Raw genomic sequence first — 15,961 nt, forward strand, 5'->3', positions numbered from 1 at the left:
TTCAAAAAGTTTTGGAACTTTTAAAATAGCATGCCAACTCAACATCTTAGGAATGTCAGGGAAGTTGTGCTACCCAGTGATGTGCTTCCTAATTATCATCCTTTTTGTCACATCATCCTGCTGATTAGTCATTGCCCTAGAGCTGTTTGTTCACATGCATGTAGAGTGTGTCTTGCGATATTTGAGATGGCTGATATTCATGAGCAGTGTATTAACATTAAATTTTGCTTCAAACTAAGGAAAACGTTTATGAAGGCTCATGAAATGATGAAAAATGTTTATGCTGGTTAATGCATGAGCCCTTCACATTGTTATGAAAGGTTACAGCGATTTAAGGATCATTGGCAGTCAACACATGAGGAGCCGCACTTGGGATGGCCTTCAACATCATATGAAAACGTCCATGTTGCACAAGTTCGTGAAATCGTGTGTTCTCATAGTCATTTGACAGTGCGGGAAATAGCAGAAGAGTGCAACATATCAATAGGAACATGGCATTCTTATGACAAAATCAGAAATGCAATGCGTGGTTTCAAAGTTCGTTCCACCACTTATGACACAGGATCAGAGAGACAGTTGCAATGCCAACTGTCAGGAACTTTTGAATCGCACTAGCATGGATAAAAACTTTCTGAAAAGAATTATAACCGGCAAAGAAGCACGGTTTTATGCATATGATGTGAAAACAAAAATTCAGTATTCACAATGGGTTGGAAAAAATCACCGAGACTGAAAAAGGTGAAGCGGATCAGGTCAAGCACAAAAGTAATGTTGACGTTTTTTTTTCAAATATAAAGGGCGTTGTGCAACTGAATTCTTATGTCAGGGGCAAAGAGTGAATCGCTGGTATTATCTCAAAGTGCTGAAACGTCTAAGGGAAAATGTCAGGAGAAAAAGACCTCAGTTGTGGAGAAACAACTCCTGGTTCCTCCATCATGAAAATGTGCCAGCTCATGCATTGCTACTGATTTGTGACAAACTCAACTGTGCTTCCTCAGCCACCCTACTCACCTGACCTGGCTCTGGCAGACTTCTTATTAGTTCCAATCTGAAATCCACTTTGAAAGGATAATGACTTCAGACAATTCAAGAGATTACAGAATATTTGCAATCCTGAAAAAGGGGTACCAGGACTATTTTCAGAAGTGGGAATGGCATTGGGAGCGGTGCATCAATGCAGGAGGGGAGTATCTGAAGGTGATAAGGCTCACTCAGTTGCAGGCATGTAAGAAAAAATTGTAAAAATATAGGTCTGAAACTTTTTGAACAGACCACGTATTACAATAATGACAGTAAAAAAAAAGAAGAGAAGGGTTGTTTCATTCATTCATTCATCAGTAATCTGTCAGACGACAGGTCCACAATGTCTTCCAAAACAGTTCCTCCACTTAATGCGATCTTCTGTTTTTGGAAGAAAAATTTAGATATAATTCACACTGCAAAAACATATTGCAGGACACATTACATAAGTACAAGAATATTAAGTGAAATAACAGCTTACATAGTATGTGGCTGTGGCTGGAATTAAATTTCTAACACAATTGCTAAGAATTTGTTATCACCATCATATCCATATGTCTCTGGAGCCCACCTAATTTACTCTCTACCAAATATTTGAGTTAATCCTTTCAAGCATGAAGTTTATTTGTCTAAAATTTCAACTCCTACCTCATAGAAAAAATATTTCACCATTGCAAAGAACAACTGGTTAATGCTATTTATGAAAAACATAAACACATAAGTAAGCTCTGTAGACAAAATGGAAGTTTCTTAATGTTGAAGCAGGCAGTACATAAGCTCACTGTGCTTGAAAGGGTTAAACAGGCAGAATGGGAAGCTAATTACTTACGTCTATCTAGTGCCGAACTCAAGAAAACAGAACTTTACCTCACTTCCATGTGTAATTTCATGGTGTAGTACTTAGGCATAACATCATCTTTATCTTTTGTCACTATATTCAATTAACTTCAAGACTGATATGAATGTGGTATCTCATGCCACTATTCCTAAAAACATATATAATTTAAAAACAGAACTTACATTAAGCAAACCATAAATATTGTGAATATCACGATGTTCCCAGCCTCCATAATGTAAGGAGTCTTTATGCATTGTAATCTCTGGTCCATTAAAAACTGATGGTTCATTCATGTCATTCCATATGTAAAGATCCAATGTTGAACCATGGTAATTTTGTAGCAAATATTGTGAAGAAAGATAGCTGCGAATTTCTGGGTTCAATAGATCCAGATAACTTGAAGATCCTGGCCAGCACCAACCTACAGCAATCATAAATAATTAACTGAGGTGTACTGACTGTGTAACCAAACATGTTTCATATCTTTCTAATCCCACAAAACAAATGTGACAACTCACAACAAAATTCAATTTTTCAACAAGACATCACCATGCAGCACTGCAAGAGGAATTAAGTGAATCTGACAACATATGGCACAAATGTTCAGAACTTATAAAAATGAGGGAACCTTTTGTTAGCCTTCTGCTGGATATTACATATTACATATAATTTTGCAAAATTAACTATAAGATATAGTAATAACATAAAAAATACAAATCATGTCGTACATGGGTTTTGGTTCAGGCAAGGTTTTTCTCCCCACCACCTTCTGCATTCTTTCTGGAAGTTGCAGTTGTGTACAGTATTTTGATATTTATTATGCTTGATCAAAATAAGCAAAACTCTTGTAAAATAATGTCAGTTCTTAAATTACCTCTCTTAGTTTATGCTGCAAACTTCAACGTTGCCAAATCACATTCTAACCAAAGATACACATATAAATAACAACAGACTGAAGGTATTGGAAAGCTAATCTAACCATAACATGCACAATGGTTATCAAGGCTTCCAAAGAAAAGAGGTGTACTATTTAAATGAATATTTTTATGCATTTATTCATGCTCTGTGAAGCATGTACAAGTTACTCACCTTCAAAAACTTTGCCATCTTTTGTTTTCACATAGTAATCATTATTTTCTGCATCATTATGAAGAAAATAGTTGCTGTCTCGTTTGATGTGGGGATCAACAATTGTCACCAACTTTCTACCCTTGGCTGTCAAATTATTAATCATTTCTGTGGGCTGAGAGAATTTAACAGGATCCCATGTGAAGTACCTGGAAAATGAAGAGAATATATATTTACTATTATATTCCATACGAATCAAAAAGAGTCCTTCACAGGATATAATGAGCTGCATTAATTTCAAAAACGTTGAACAAGTATTAATAAACAAAAATACATTTATTTTAGATTGTTTTCTTGCACAGTAATAGGAAACATATTGTGACGTGGATGGCGTAGCTGGAGGTGGGGGTTGCATGAACTCTGTGATCTCGCGAGAGACGCCACATACCCCCACTCCGTCCATCAGTGTGCAACGCTCGGTAAACACCCCCTTCCCTGTGGTGACGTGGCAGAGGAGCGGCGTCGCCAGCCAACCATTGCCACGGTGACGTAACACAGGATGCCGCAGTTGCTATGTAGCTGTAAACAACTCCTGGCAGCGTTGCCCAGCAACGCCTTTGTAAACACGGCGGGGAGTCCGTGCAACGACTGTTCCTAGGCAGTCGGTAAACACGACATTACGCAACAGCGGTGCCTAGTACGTAACTGTTTTCTGTGTTGTCCGTAACGAGGCTAAATAAGGAGCAGCGAACACTATTCAACAGTTAGTCAGTAGTTAGCCAGAGAATGAGTAGTCAGTCAGTCAGTCAGTCAGTTAGTAGTGAGTGATTAGACAGTGAGGATTGAGCCAGTTACTAGAGAAAGAGTAACCAGTTAATTGCAGTCTAGTATTTGTGATACTGCCGACAGCAGTAATTCTGAGATTGTAAATGGTGTGATTGTAAGAGCGAGTGAGAAATAAAATTCACTATATCCAATTCGGTGTGAAGTTACTTGTCGTGTGACCTACCCAACATGTTACAATATTCATATCTATAACTACAAGCATTGCTACATCAAACACTTTAGATGTGGAGAAACAGAAGCTCATCACACTACTTCATGGTTAACATATACCTCTTACTGTCTGTATGTTCAATATCCAGCCACATTACATCATTAGGAATATCATATTCATCCATTTTGTTATCAACATTTCTGACATCATCCTGATCATTGTAATTCCATCGACACTGATGATGTGCCAAAGCGAAATACTGGAACAATAAGACAATCAATAAATCAATATTATATCACCTCAAGTGAATTAAATACATTCTGATAGACCTCAAAATATCTACAGTGTATCGATATTCCTTATTATACACTTGTCTGAAAAACATGATTTCATTTTAATGCACCAAATGAATTCTGACTGATTTCCAGTAATGGCACTCTCTTTAATGCAAACTGCTTGTTGGTTAATCAAGGATGGTGCAGAGAAGGGGAGCAGAGCAGTGTTTGGAAGGTGGTGACAGAATGCAAATGGAGAAGTGGAAATTTGTCACAGCCACACAACCACTTCTCTGCATCTATTGCTGCTGAGAAATAACTAAGGAGGGATAGTTTTTTAAAGAAGTCCCAGCAGATTTGAATACGTCCACTGAAGTTTTATCATCAACTTCAATATGTAAAACTAAACAATGCTGATTTTTTTAAATTACTTCATTCCCTTCTCCACCAATGCAATCACTTGCTTCAGTATTATTTTCAGCCATTTTCCAATGCTACTCAATGACTCATCCATCAAATTAACCACTCATCCCTTCACTAAACCATCATTTTGAGATCTGTGGGTGTTCATTTTTATTATTTCTTTATTATTATTACTATACAACATTCCTATCATTTAAAATATTTTAGAATTGTCTAAAACACATTTTAATATGTTGATAATGTCTGAGTGAGAGACAGGTGTGCATAATGTGTCTCAGGACAACTAATGTAAAGCAAATTGTATCTCTTTAAGACATTTACTGATTATTATACACCAGGAAGTGCAAATGATTATGCTTCGTACTGTCACAGCCTAGGGAACATGGTAGTGTAGTTGGTTGAGGCACTATGCTACAAGCCAGAAGGTGGCAGATATGAGTCCTGATTAGGTGGATTCTTTTCAATTGACCTAATCCTTCCAGATGCACTATGGCCCTGGGGTCAACTCAGCCTATAACATAAATGAGTACCAGGAATCTTCCTGGGGAGTAAAGGGCAGTTGGTGCATATGGCTGACAACCTTACTGCCATCTATGAGCTGATTTCCAAGAGAAAATGTGGGGGCCTAGATGTCTCTGAACTCTATGGGCCTTCATGGCCTGTTACAGAGATAGCTTTACTTTTACTTTTACTGTCACAGCCCACCTTTTGCTGTTTCTACAGACTAATTCTTTTACTTCCAAATTTCTCTGCATATGACTCTAAAATGTGTAAAAATTCTCAAATAAAATACTGAACTGTGTAGGATTTGAGGTTCTCAAAGCGGTGGTTATGAAGATGTCATTCTTCTGGAATATAAAACTGTGTAATCTGTTGAAAGCCAACAAAAGTTTCAGAGATCTGCTTGCTACCTGCTTCATGTTGATTTCTTGCTTGGCTTATTCTTGGACCATAAAGGTGGAGGTGAAATGTCCCTCTGAAATGTTGTGAAATGTTGGCTGACCTTCAATAGACTAACAGCATTATATCCCAGAAGACAGACCTCTTAAAACACTGAACCATTAAAATTTCACATTCTTAAAATCAAGCATAACTACCAGGTTAGTGAAACAAAAAATGATATTTGCCTGAGGTAATGGGGTGGTTCCAGTCAGTCTTGTGTACTGTCGGAACACATCCTTTGGCTTTGGACCAAGCATGAAGAATGTATCTATGATGCCACTCTCAGACATAAAGTGAGTATCAACTTGGGGAGGAGTGGCTGATCCTGACACAAAATTCACTATTGATGAAACAACATTCTGGTCAGCTGTACCCAAAATATCTACCCATGTTTCAGCCGCATTCAACCAGAAAATGCCAGCTGTATGGGTATTCCTGCAACAGATATTATTAGCATATTAGCATGCCAGCTGGTGTCATAAAACTTCCACAATTATCTGAAGTCAAATCACGTAAGATTCAATGAATATTTATTGAATTTGGAAATATACATTTTCATCTTGTGAGAGAAATTCCTATAGAAATCTCATGCTAGATGCAAATTACTGAACCCAACTAAGGCTACACAGCACATACACAATGATAGCAGAGTAACACACATATAAAAATTCAGGAGTAAAATAGAATCAGTATCTTCATTTGAAAATTCCAAATACAGTGGAACACCCATATCCAGAAAGGTGGTGAAACAGGTTGTTTCGAATGCTAGAAAATTTCAGATAACAGAAGTTCATTAAAGGGACTGGTATAAATATTACAAAAATAATGAAAGAAATACATGCATACTGTAACAGAAATTTAAAAAAAAGGACTACAAGTATACAGAAAATGTATGTCAAAATTGCCATTGGTCACTTTCACCGGAACTCAAGCCATGAACTCTGAAAACAATGCCATGTGTAGTCACATCTGTTGCCCTGACTGTAGTGGCGACTGTGGCAGTCAGTAGGAGTTGAGGCACATATTTTAAATTCTAGCAGGCACTTTTTGAAATTTTTGCTTCATCTGTTATGGACAATAGGAGCTTCAGACAGCAGAGTCACAAATATGGGATGTTCCACTGCAGACAGAAAACCTTCTGAACAATGTTTGCTGTCCTGACCTAAGGTTGTAAATCTGTTTGTAAATGACTTCAATGTGTTCAGTCTGGCTGGCATTGTCAATTCAGAAAGTGACAAATAATGAAACTGAGATATAACCACACCTATTAGAAACATTGTACATACTCACCCATGTGCTATAAGAACAGGTACTGAACCATAAAGCGACATTCCATTATTCAGTTCATATTCAAACACATCCAGGTTATACAGTCGGTATGGATCAATATTCCTGTAAGCAAAGAAAGATGAAATTAATGTTCCATTAACAGAAGAATCTTGGCGATAATTTGTAACCCATTTTTGTATTCATCAAACAACAGAATTTAAACCAGTTATTGTTTCAAATTTAATATCTAGGCTGTACTTTCACAATCAGGCAATCAAACCACATGAACAGATTCTCATACCATACAATAATTTAAAGTGAGGCATATATTTGTTGAAAAAATTTATAACATAATTAAGTAAACAAGTTTTATCAATGAACTTAATATAATTGTGTAAAATACTGTGTAGTCTATATAATCTGCTAAACAATTTTCTCTCATAATGACATACATAAACAGCAAAACATTAATAATAGAAATACACTGCATACAGTAACATAGTTTCTGACCTGCAATGGTTCAAGATAGAACTGAATGGTAGGCTTATGTTTTTGTGGTGCTACACTGCCATAAAACAGAGATTACCAATGCAGAATTGTGAATCTATGTTCTCAACAATCGACCAACCAACTTCAAGGAGCTGAGCCCTTCTTGAGAAGCTGCCACTTGCACAGCTATTCAAGAATTTCCCAATGTTTTATGGAGCAAGTATTATCCAAAGTCAATCTCTTCTTAATTTCTTCCGGAATAAAATTTTGACATGTTACTGTCAATCCAAAATATTTGAAATGCCCCATATTTTCAAAGGATATGTTAGCTGTCTTCATGTCATGATTTTGCCCTGCACTCTGGCGACAATACAGCAACATATACTTAGTTTTCTCTGTGTTTACTTATAGACCAGTCTCCTTACTAGCGTTATGTAATATAATGAAACCCTCACATTCAGCAAAAGGTTCTGCAGCAAAAAGGGTGTGGAAAATAATGACTGATGAAACAAGACATAACTTACTTTGTTGATTTCAGAGCAAATGAATCTGCATGTTCTGGTATGCCATATGCATAATGAGCACCATTAAATGAAAAGTCTAATGCCACAGCTGTGGGCCCATTTGGCTTTGAGTCATGGTGAGACTTGAAATTTTCTTCCCATGCACCAGGATCTGACAGGGTGTCATCAATGTGTGGACCACCTTCATCTTCAATCTTTTCTCCAGCTTCATTTCTGCAAACAAAAACACAACAATGCCAATAACAGATTTATTTAATTCTTACTTTATCATATCAGCTTTTCTGGTGATAATGGAAATACTAATGTTACAGCATGTTACCATCATAAGTAACATGACGGCAAATTCATGCCCATATCTTAAGGAAACAATTAAAATTTAGTGATGTTAAGAAATTTCTAGATCAATAGCCATACTTCTCAAGAACAAGTATACTACAGAATATGATACATTCAAGTTCTGTGACCATATATTCTCATAATACTATCTTACAAATCAAGTGCAGAAGAACATATCAAACTCTCTTGATACCCTTGTATAAGGGTTAACTCCACATGTAGATGAAATAATTAGGGATCATCACAGTGGGTTTCCATGTAAGAGATGAATTACTGACTAAATTTTCGCATTTACCACACAATGCAGAAAAAAAATTAGAGTACAATGAGACTATACACCAGGTACTTAAAAGAGTTCAAGAAAGCCTATTATTCAGGCTAATTAAAATGAAAAAGTTAAATAGTTCCCTCCAGTGTGACTGGTTAAGATTTTCTTATTTCAATTATTCATGCCCTTACATGTTTCGGTCTTCAGAGAACATCTTCAGAGGGACACCTTTACATCAATACAGTTAGAAGACACCATTATAGTACATGTTCTAAAAGTTAAAATATATACATACAATATAAACAATATACAATTGGCTGTAAAATCCAAAGTCTTTACCACTACAGTGGCTGTTCCAATACTTTAAAATATTTATAGTTAGTTTGTTAAGATGCTATTGGAATTCGTAAACCAAGCTGGTTCGTGTCGTCCCTCTTATTACTTCTTTTGATGGGGCTGAATGTTCTTATAGTAAAAACAACACAGCGGGCCACAAACACATTCATTCATCCATTCATTCATTCATTCATTCATCAGTAATCTGCCAGACGACAGATCCACAGTCTCTTCCAGAACAGTTCCTCCACTTAATGCAATATTCTGCTTTTGGAAAGAGACTATCCAGGAAAAGTGATAATGTGGTAGTTTTTCCATTTGCTTTCCATATTGCAGTACAACAGCCGTTCAAACCACTCTGGTCACGCCTGTTGCTATACAAACTTGAACCATCTTGAGCATCATTTGCTCTGTGCTTCAAGTTGCTGCTGATGACGCTGCTTCTGGCATCAGTTTTTGGTTTTTGGTGTCTCTCTTCGTCTGATGCCTACCCTTTCACCTGTCCAGCAAGGGAGGCCCTGCCAGTAGCTACGCTACTGCTAGTATAGCTCTCAGGGTCCTTGGCATTCTCAAACCCCCTCACCAGGATAAGGTGGAGACATCAACGAGGGGGCACAAACACATACAGGACAACATTAAAGAACTCTCTTCTCAAGAATGACAATGTGGCACACATTCAGCCCCCATTAAAAGAAATAATAAGAGGGACGACACGAACCAGCTTGGTTTACGAATTCCAATAGCATCTTAACAAACTAACTATAAATATTTTAAAGTATTGGAACAGCCACTGTAGTTGTAAAGACTTTAGATTTTACAGCCAGTTGTATACTGTTTATATTGTATGTATATATTTTAACTTTTAGAACATGTACTGTAATGGTGGCTTCTAACAGTATTGATGTAAAGGTGTCCTTCTGAAGATGTTCTCTGAAGACTAAAACATATAAGGGCATGAATAATTGAAATAAGAAAATCTTAATCAGTCACACTGGACGGAACTATTTTACTTTTTCATAATATGAGTGTGACGGACCAGAATGAAACAAGTCAAATGAATTAAAATGCATTTAAATTCAACGTACAGCAAAATACATTCAATTCAACATTTCTTATTCATGAATGTTTGAAACAAGAAGATGCTTTATCACCATTGTTTTTCAACTTTGCTTCAGAATGTGTCATTAGGAAGGTCCATGAAAACATGGCAGGATTAAAACTGAATGGGACATATCAGTTTATGGCCTATGCTGATGATGATAATTTACTGGGGTATAACATAATAATAATAATAATCATCATCATCATCATCAGTAATCTGTCAGACGACAGGTCCACAGTCTCTTCCAAAACAATTCCTCCACTTAATGCGATCTAGAGCTTTCTCCTTCAAATGACAGTATCCTCTTCTGTCTTCAAGGTCATACAACATCTTCTTGTCACGTCTATCCGCCCCTCTATCTTTCCTTCGATAACTTCTTTTAGAAGGCAGTTTCTGNCTTCTCCAACACCACATTTCGAAACTTTCCAGATGTTTCTGATCTACTGCCCTAAGTGTCCATGTTTCAGCCCCATACAGAGCTATGCTCCAAATGTAGCATTTCACTAGTTTCTTCCTCAAATTTAAGTCCAATTTGCTGGTAAAAAGATTCTTCTTCTTGCTAAATGCAGCTTTTGCCATGGCAATCCTGGATTTAATTTCACTAGTACACCTTCCATCATAACATAAAACATAACATAACCCCCCCCCAAAAAAAAACAAAGAAGCTCTAACAGATGTTAGTAAGGCCAGCCTAAAAGCATACATTGCATATGTTGATATCTCATCGCCAGAATGAAGGACAAAATCACAATACATACGTAGCTAAAAGGAGCTTCATAATTTACACTCGTGGCAAGTAGAATGACCAAATCAAGGATGACATGGGCAAAGAATTTAGTATATGGGGGAGGGGAGCATACAAAGTTTTTCAGGAAAACCTAAAGGAAAGAGACCATTAACATGACCTAGACATAGGTACGATAATATCAAAACAAACTTCAAAGATAGGATGTGAGGGTGTGGACTGGATTCATGTTGCTCAGAACTTGGACCACTGGCAGGCTCTTGTGGCCATGGTAATGAACCGTCAGTTCCATAAATTGCTGTAAATTTCTTGAGTGCCTGATAAACTGCTGGTTTCTTAAGAGAGTTTGTCTGTAAGCCCACAGGCCGAAGTTTACTGTAGAGATTGGATGTTTACCAGTCTCCCTCTCCCCCTCCCTCTCTGAAACACACATACACAAAAGGACGGCAAATGCAACCTTCAAGTGGCAAAAAAAAGCGTGAAATGCTGACATGTTATGTTTGTTTACTGAACAGGTATCTGCACTGTTAAAAACTGAACACACATGAACTACATGCCAGGAGATAGCAGGATTGATAACACTGTTGATACCATATGCTTAACAGGTTGTGTAATTATGTAAACATCATATAAGATATAACATGTATCTATTGGATTCCTGTTAAGACAGAAAGAGTCCCGAACTGTGTTTAGGCCCATAAGTAATGTGGGTTTAATAAAAAACTCACATGAATGAAATACATATTAATATTCAAATGGTATTATCCTTCCTTATATCTTACAATATATACGTGCAATATATGGAGTTTAATAAAAAACTCTCTTACAGTTACTTAAAGTGTGCATAAAACAGTAATACTTGTATACACACCACACATGAAATTATATAACAATCTGTCAAGGGTTAAAGACAATATATGCAGAGTTCAATTACCACATATACTGGCATATACGATGGGGTACCCAAAAGAAACTGAACTAATTTTTTTGTGGGCAGAGCTTTTGTAGTACCGCGTTTTGCCACTATGAGCGCATAGAGCTAACATTCCTGAGTCGATAAGCCGACTACCGTTGCTTCAGAAGGTAAGGACTAGTTTCGGCAAAGTTTAGAGTGACAACTGTTTTGTGTGATCGTCGTTTTTGCAATGGCTGATTTTCGTGAACAGTGTGTGGCGGTGAAATTCTGCTTTTTGCTCGGAAAAAGTGGAACAGAAACTCTTGAAATGTTAAAAATGGCGTACAAGGATGATGCTATGGGGAAAACTCAAGTGTTTGAGTGGTTTTCCCATTTCAAAAATGGTGACATGTCAATTGATGACAAACCTCGTTCTGGTAGTCCTTCCATGGCCTGAACACATGAAAATGTTGAAAAAATTCGTGAAATCATCAAGGAAGATCGACGACGGACCATTGAAGAAATTGTGGAGCTGTCGGGAGTGACTTGAAGCTCAGCGGCCAGATTTGTGGTAGTCGGGTGACTGGTTTTTCCATCATGACAATGCCCCTGCTCACACAGCCCTGTCTGTACGACAGTTCTTGACCAAAAATGGTATGACCCCTGTTCTTCACCCTCCATACTCACCCAACCTTGCCCCGTGCGACTCTTTTTTGTTTCCTCAAATGAAAAGAGACATGAAAGGAAAAAACGACGGAGGCGCTGTCATGCATCTCAAAAGATGAATTTAGACAATGTTTTGAAAAATGGAATAAAAGACTAGACAAGTGTATTAGTGTAGGTGGAGAGTAGTTTGAAGGGGATTGAAGGTTTGTGCTTAAAATTTGAATAAATAAGTTTAAAAAAAATTAAGTTTGGTTTCTTTTGGGTACCCCCTCGTATACCAACCTCTGAACTGTCACTAAAAAAATTAAGTTTAGGGCTACATTTGCCAGGTAAGATGACCATTTTTATTGGCCATGTGTGTCACATGTTTCTCAAGATCTGGCCACTATGTGGTGCCTCTCATACTGGTACATATATTTTTGAGCATACACTTTAACAGATCTTCAGTTTTTTCTCCAGTCTTCTACAGTGTTTTCTGTCACATCAAATTCCTGGGCAGCAGCACAGTCACTAGATGACCTGGTAATTGCAACTACTTCTAACTAGAAACATGATTCATATTTCATTCCCACAGCAATGGAGTCTCAGTACTACAGTAATTTTGTCATGCTTTAAATATTATAACCTCAGTGTGCAAGTGATGACCTGAGATGAAAGCTTGTTATAAATAATCACAGAACATCACACCTATACTGGTACCTGTCTGGGCTGCTGCCTGACTCTGTATTTGCTTACACTGCATTAGCTGCTGCAAATGGTATGCATTCTGAGTTCATCTTGACGACTTAGCAGTTGTGGTAACTGTGGTCATGCTTTCCCAATATATATTACTTCATTATAATCTCTGTGTTAATTATGTTAAACATGAGCATTAATTAGAAATAATTATGGTGGGAATTTCAGACTTCAGAAACAAAATTTTTGAGGAGTAGAAATACTACAATTAGGGAAGAAGTAAGTATTTTTTTATTTAAATAATAAAAATTTTAAAATCTGGATCAGAATGGAAACATCATGTTCTACAAGTGAAAGATGTATGAATTCTGTAGATAATTGTAACGTACAACCCAATTAGATGACAAAATTTACAATGAAGGTGGTGGGTCCAAAATACTCTTTTAAGTGGATGGAACAGACCAATCATGGCCTAATCAATGATGATGATGTTAAGTGACACATAGTAATTGTTAAGCATCAAGTAGCAGTTAAGGAATTAAGGTTCACAATTTATTCCTCCTGTGTAAGACAACCCCTAATTTTTGGTGGTTGTTCTTAAGTGTAACTGGTCATCTTATATGCCAGTATACAGAGTGTCCCAGGAGGAATGTGCCAGACTTCGAGAGGGTGTTCCTTATGTTAAATTATGGCGATAAAACCCAAAACACCTATGTCCAAAGTTGAATGGTTATGGAGATAATGGCCTGAGAAAAGTGTGGTCTTCCGGCGGGTCCACGCACTGTACCTGTCAGCTGACAAGTCTTATCTATGTTTGTCCTTGAGTGTGGTGATGAGAGCTCACGTTGGCCCCATACACTCGCATACCAGAACGCGCAGTCAGCAATGTTACGTCAGTGCTTGCCATTCATGTGTCATGTATAGTGCTTGAAACTCTAACGACAACTTTGACATGGCGTGCAAGTTTTTTGTAGTTCAATTTAATGGCTTCATGTCACTCACAAGTTAGTTTGATGTTACGTACATTATTAACATTATAGAAACCACATATTCCTGCCAGGTTTAATATGTATTTGGTAATCAACAAGTGTCTTAACACCTGTCAAAGTTTCACACTTCTCTGGCCATTATCTCTGTAACTGTTCAACTTTGGACATAGGTGTTTTGGGTTATATCAGAATACTTTAACATAAGGAACACCCTCCCGAAGTCTGGCACATTCCTCCTGGGACACCCTGTATATGGTAGATCTTTATGTAAAGTGGCCCTCAAAATGAAATCAGTTAAAGCAAACATGTTAATTCTCATGTAAGTACCATACACTGTACACCAAGTTTTATCATATTTGTCAAAAGATTCTGAAAATACATATGAAGAATCCATGACCCTTGAAATGATCTACACTACACCAAATTCATATAATGAATGAACAAAATTCAGTGTAGCTCTCCCATACTGTGATGAAACTAACAAGTGAATTCTGAAGTTATTTTTGACAATGCACCTAAAAAGTAAAACCACATAAATTCTAACCTTGTTAATTCATGACAGTACAATGCTCATTTTTGTACATATAAAACTTGCAGATGAATGGGGTATAAAATATTTTACAATATTTTTTTAACTAAATTAATGAATTAATGTATCCAATTCAAACCTGAAATTTTAATTAAATTATTTAAAATTATATACATTAAAAAGGACATGAAATATTATTCTGCTGCTTGGAAAACTACAGCAACTTTGAAATTTACAATATATTGCATAATTAAATACAATATTATTGAGGTTTTTAAGTCATCAGTTATTATCTCCAAAAGCAAATTTGTGATTCTGTAGTCACCATCTAGTCACATTCTAGTTCTGACAGAAGTTCCTCTATTTTCTAAAAATCTATTGTACTAAAATCTTCGTAGGCCTACACTCAATAATGATAATGCTGCATACACACCGAAGTCTACAGTGCACAGAACTGCTGAAGGCAACAGATTTAAAAAAGAAAACAATATAAAAATGAGCACAGGTCATGTGATATTAAATTTTCTGCTTATCCTCAGCTAAAATGTAAACATTAAACTGATATGCATACCTATAATAAGAAAGTCCTGAAAGCAATGGATTTCTGTTCCTATAATATGAAAAGATTTTGAACTAATGTAAAATGTTGTCAGGTCCACATCTATCCACTTTCGTGAATACTAAGACTCTGATTGCTCTGTTTGCTGCTTCTTGATGGTTATTTGCTTGGCTTACTATTCAAGAGTAAAGATGGAGGAAGTATGTTCCTCCAACATGATCGTAAACTTCTGCTAGGCTTCATGCTGTATCATGCCTTAAGATAGCACTCTTCGGTCACTACTGTCAGAACCTCAAACCCAACACGACTCTTGATGGTTTTCCATCATATTAATTTATTTCACACTATAATATTTGTAGCTCCCTCCCTATGCTTACAAGCTGTGAAAAAACTGGGAAACACCACTATTTATAAACCTGCTATAAACAAAATAATAGCAGAATACCTATAATGATAAATCTGTTTTAATCAATACAAGTCTAGTGAAAGACTTTTTATTATTACTACAACAAATCTGCCAGTTCAACAAAGCAAATCATTTATTCTACAATTACACTTCCTTTTACAAAGATATATTTAAGATTATCTCTTGGTTTAAAAAATTAATTAACCTTGCCATAATGAATAAAGACACAGCTGTCCCTCAAATGAATTCATATATATTGCATACTCACTGTTCTGGCTTTGGACGTATATGTTCGAATTTCATAAGTCCCCTTGCATTCACAGATATGACTAGTTGATCTCCAGAGAACAAATCTACACGAAATGGAATTGCATGAACAGTAACCTTGTTTGCCCCAGCCATAACAGAAATAAATTCAGCTGTCTTCTCTATGACTGTCAACCTGTTAGAGAACAGAGGAATACTCATTAGAAATACAAAAAAGTCACATTACTAAAAATTTTAAGGACTGTAATCATGAGATGTCCTAGAAGGAAAATAAAGATATCTAAAAAAAAAAAAAAAAAAAAAAAAAAGGAGAGCCAACAAACAAAAAAAAAAAAAAAAAAAA

At 36.5% G+C, this 15,961-nt stretch overlaps 1 protein-coding gene across 1 annotated transcript in view; it reads right to left on the minus strand.

Moving 5' to 3' along the window:
* LOC111865949 (neutral alpha-glucosidase AB) overlaps positions 1 to 15,961 on the minus strand; it is a 32,975-nt gene that overhangs the window by 10,394 nt on the left and 6,620 nt on the right. The window contains exons 4-10 of the mRNA XM_023854394.2: positions 15,620 to 15,793; positions 7,846 to 8,058; positions 6,854 to 6,955; positions 5,749 to 5,998; positions 4,043 to 4,182; positions 2,948 to 3,135; positions 2,041 to 2,279 (exon numbers count right to left, since the gene is read on the minus strand). Coding sequence (XP_023710162.1) covers positions 2,041 to 2,279; positions 2,948 to 3,135; positions 4,043 to 4,182; positions 5,749 to 5,998; positions 6,854 to 6,955; positions 7,846 to 8,058; positions 15,620 to 15,793 — 1,306 coding nt within the window. The remainder of the gene's footprint in view (positions 1 to 2,040; positions 2,280 to 2,947; positions 3,136 to 4,042; positions 4,183 to 5,748; positions 5,999 to 6,853; positions 6,956 to 7,845; positions 8,059 to 15,619; positions 15,794 to 15,961) is intronic.

This window comes from Cryptotermes secundus, unplaced genomic scaffold (genome assembly GCF_002891405.2).
Source record: "Cryptotermes secundus unplaced genomic scaffold, Csec_1.0 scaffold1054, whole genome shotgun sequence".
Lineage (NCBI taxonomy): Eukaryota > Metazoa > Arthropoda > Insecta > Blattodea > Kalotermitidae > Cryptotermes > Cryptotermes secundus.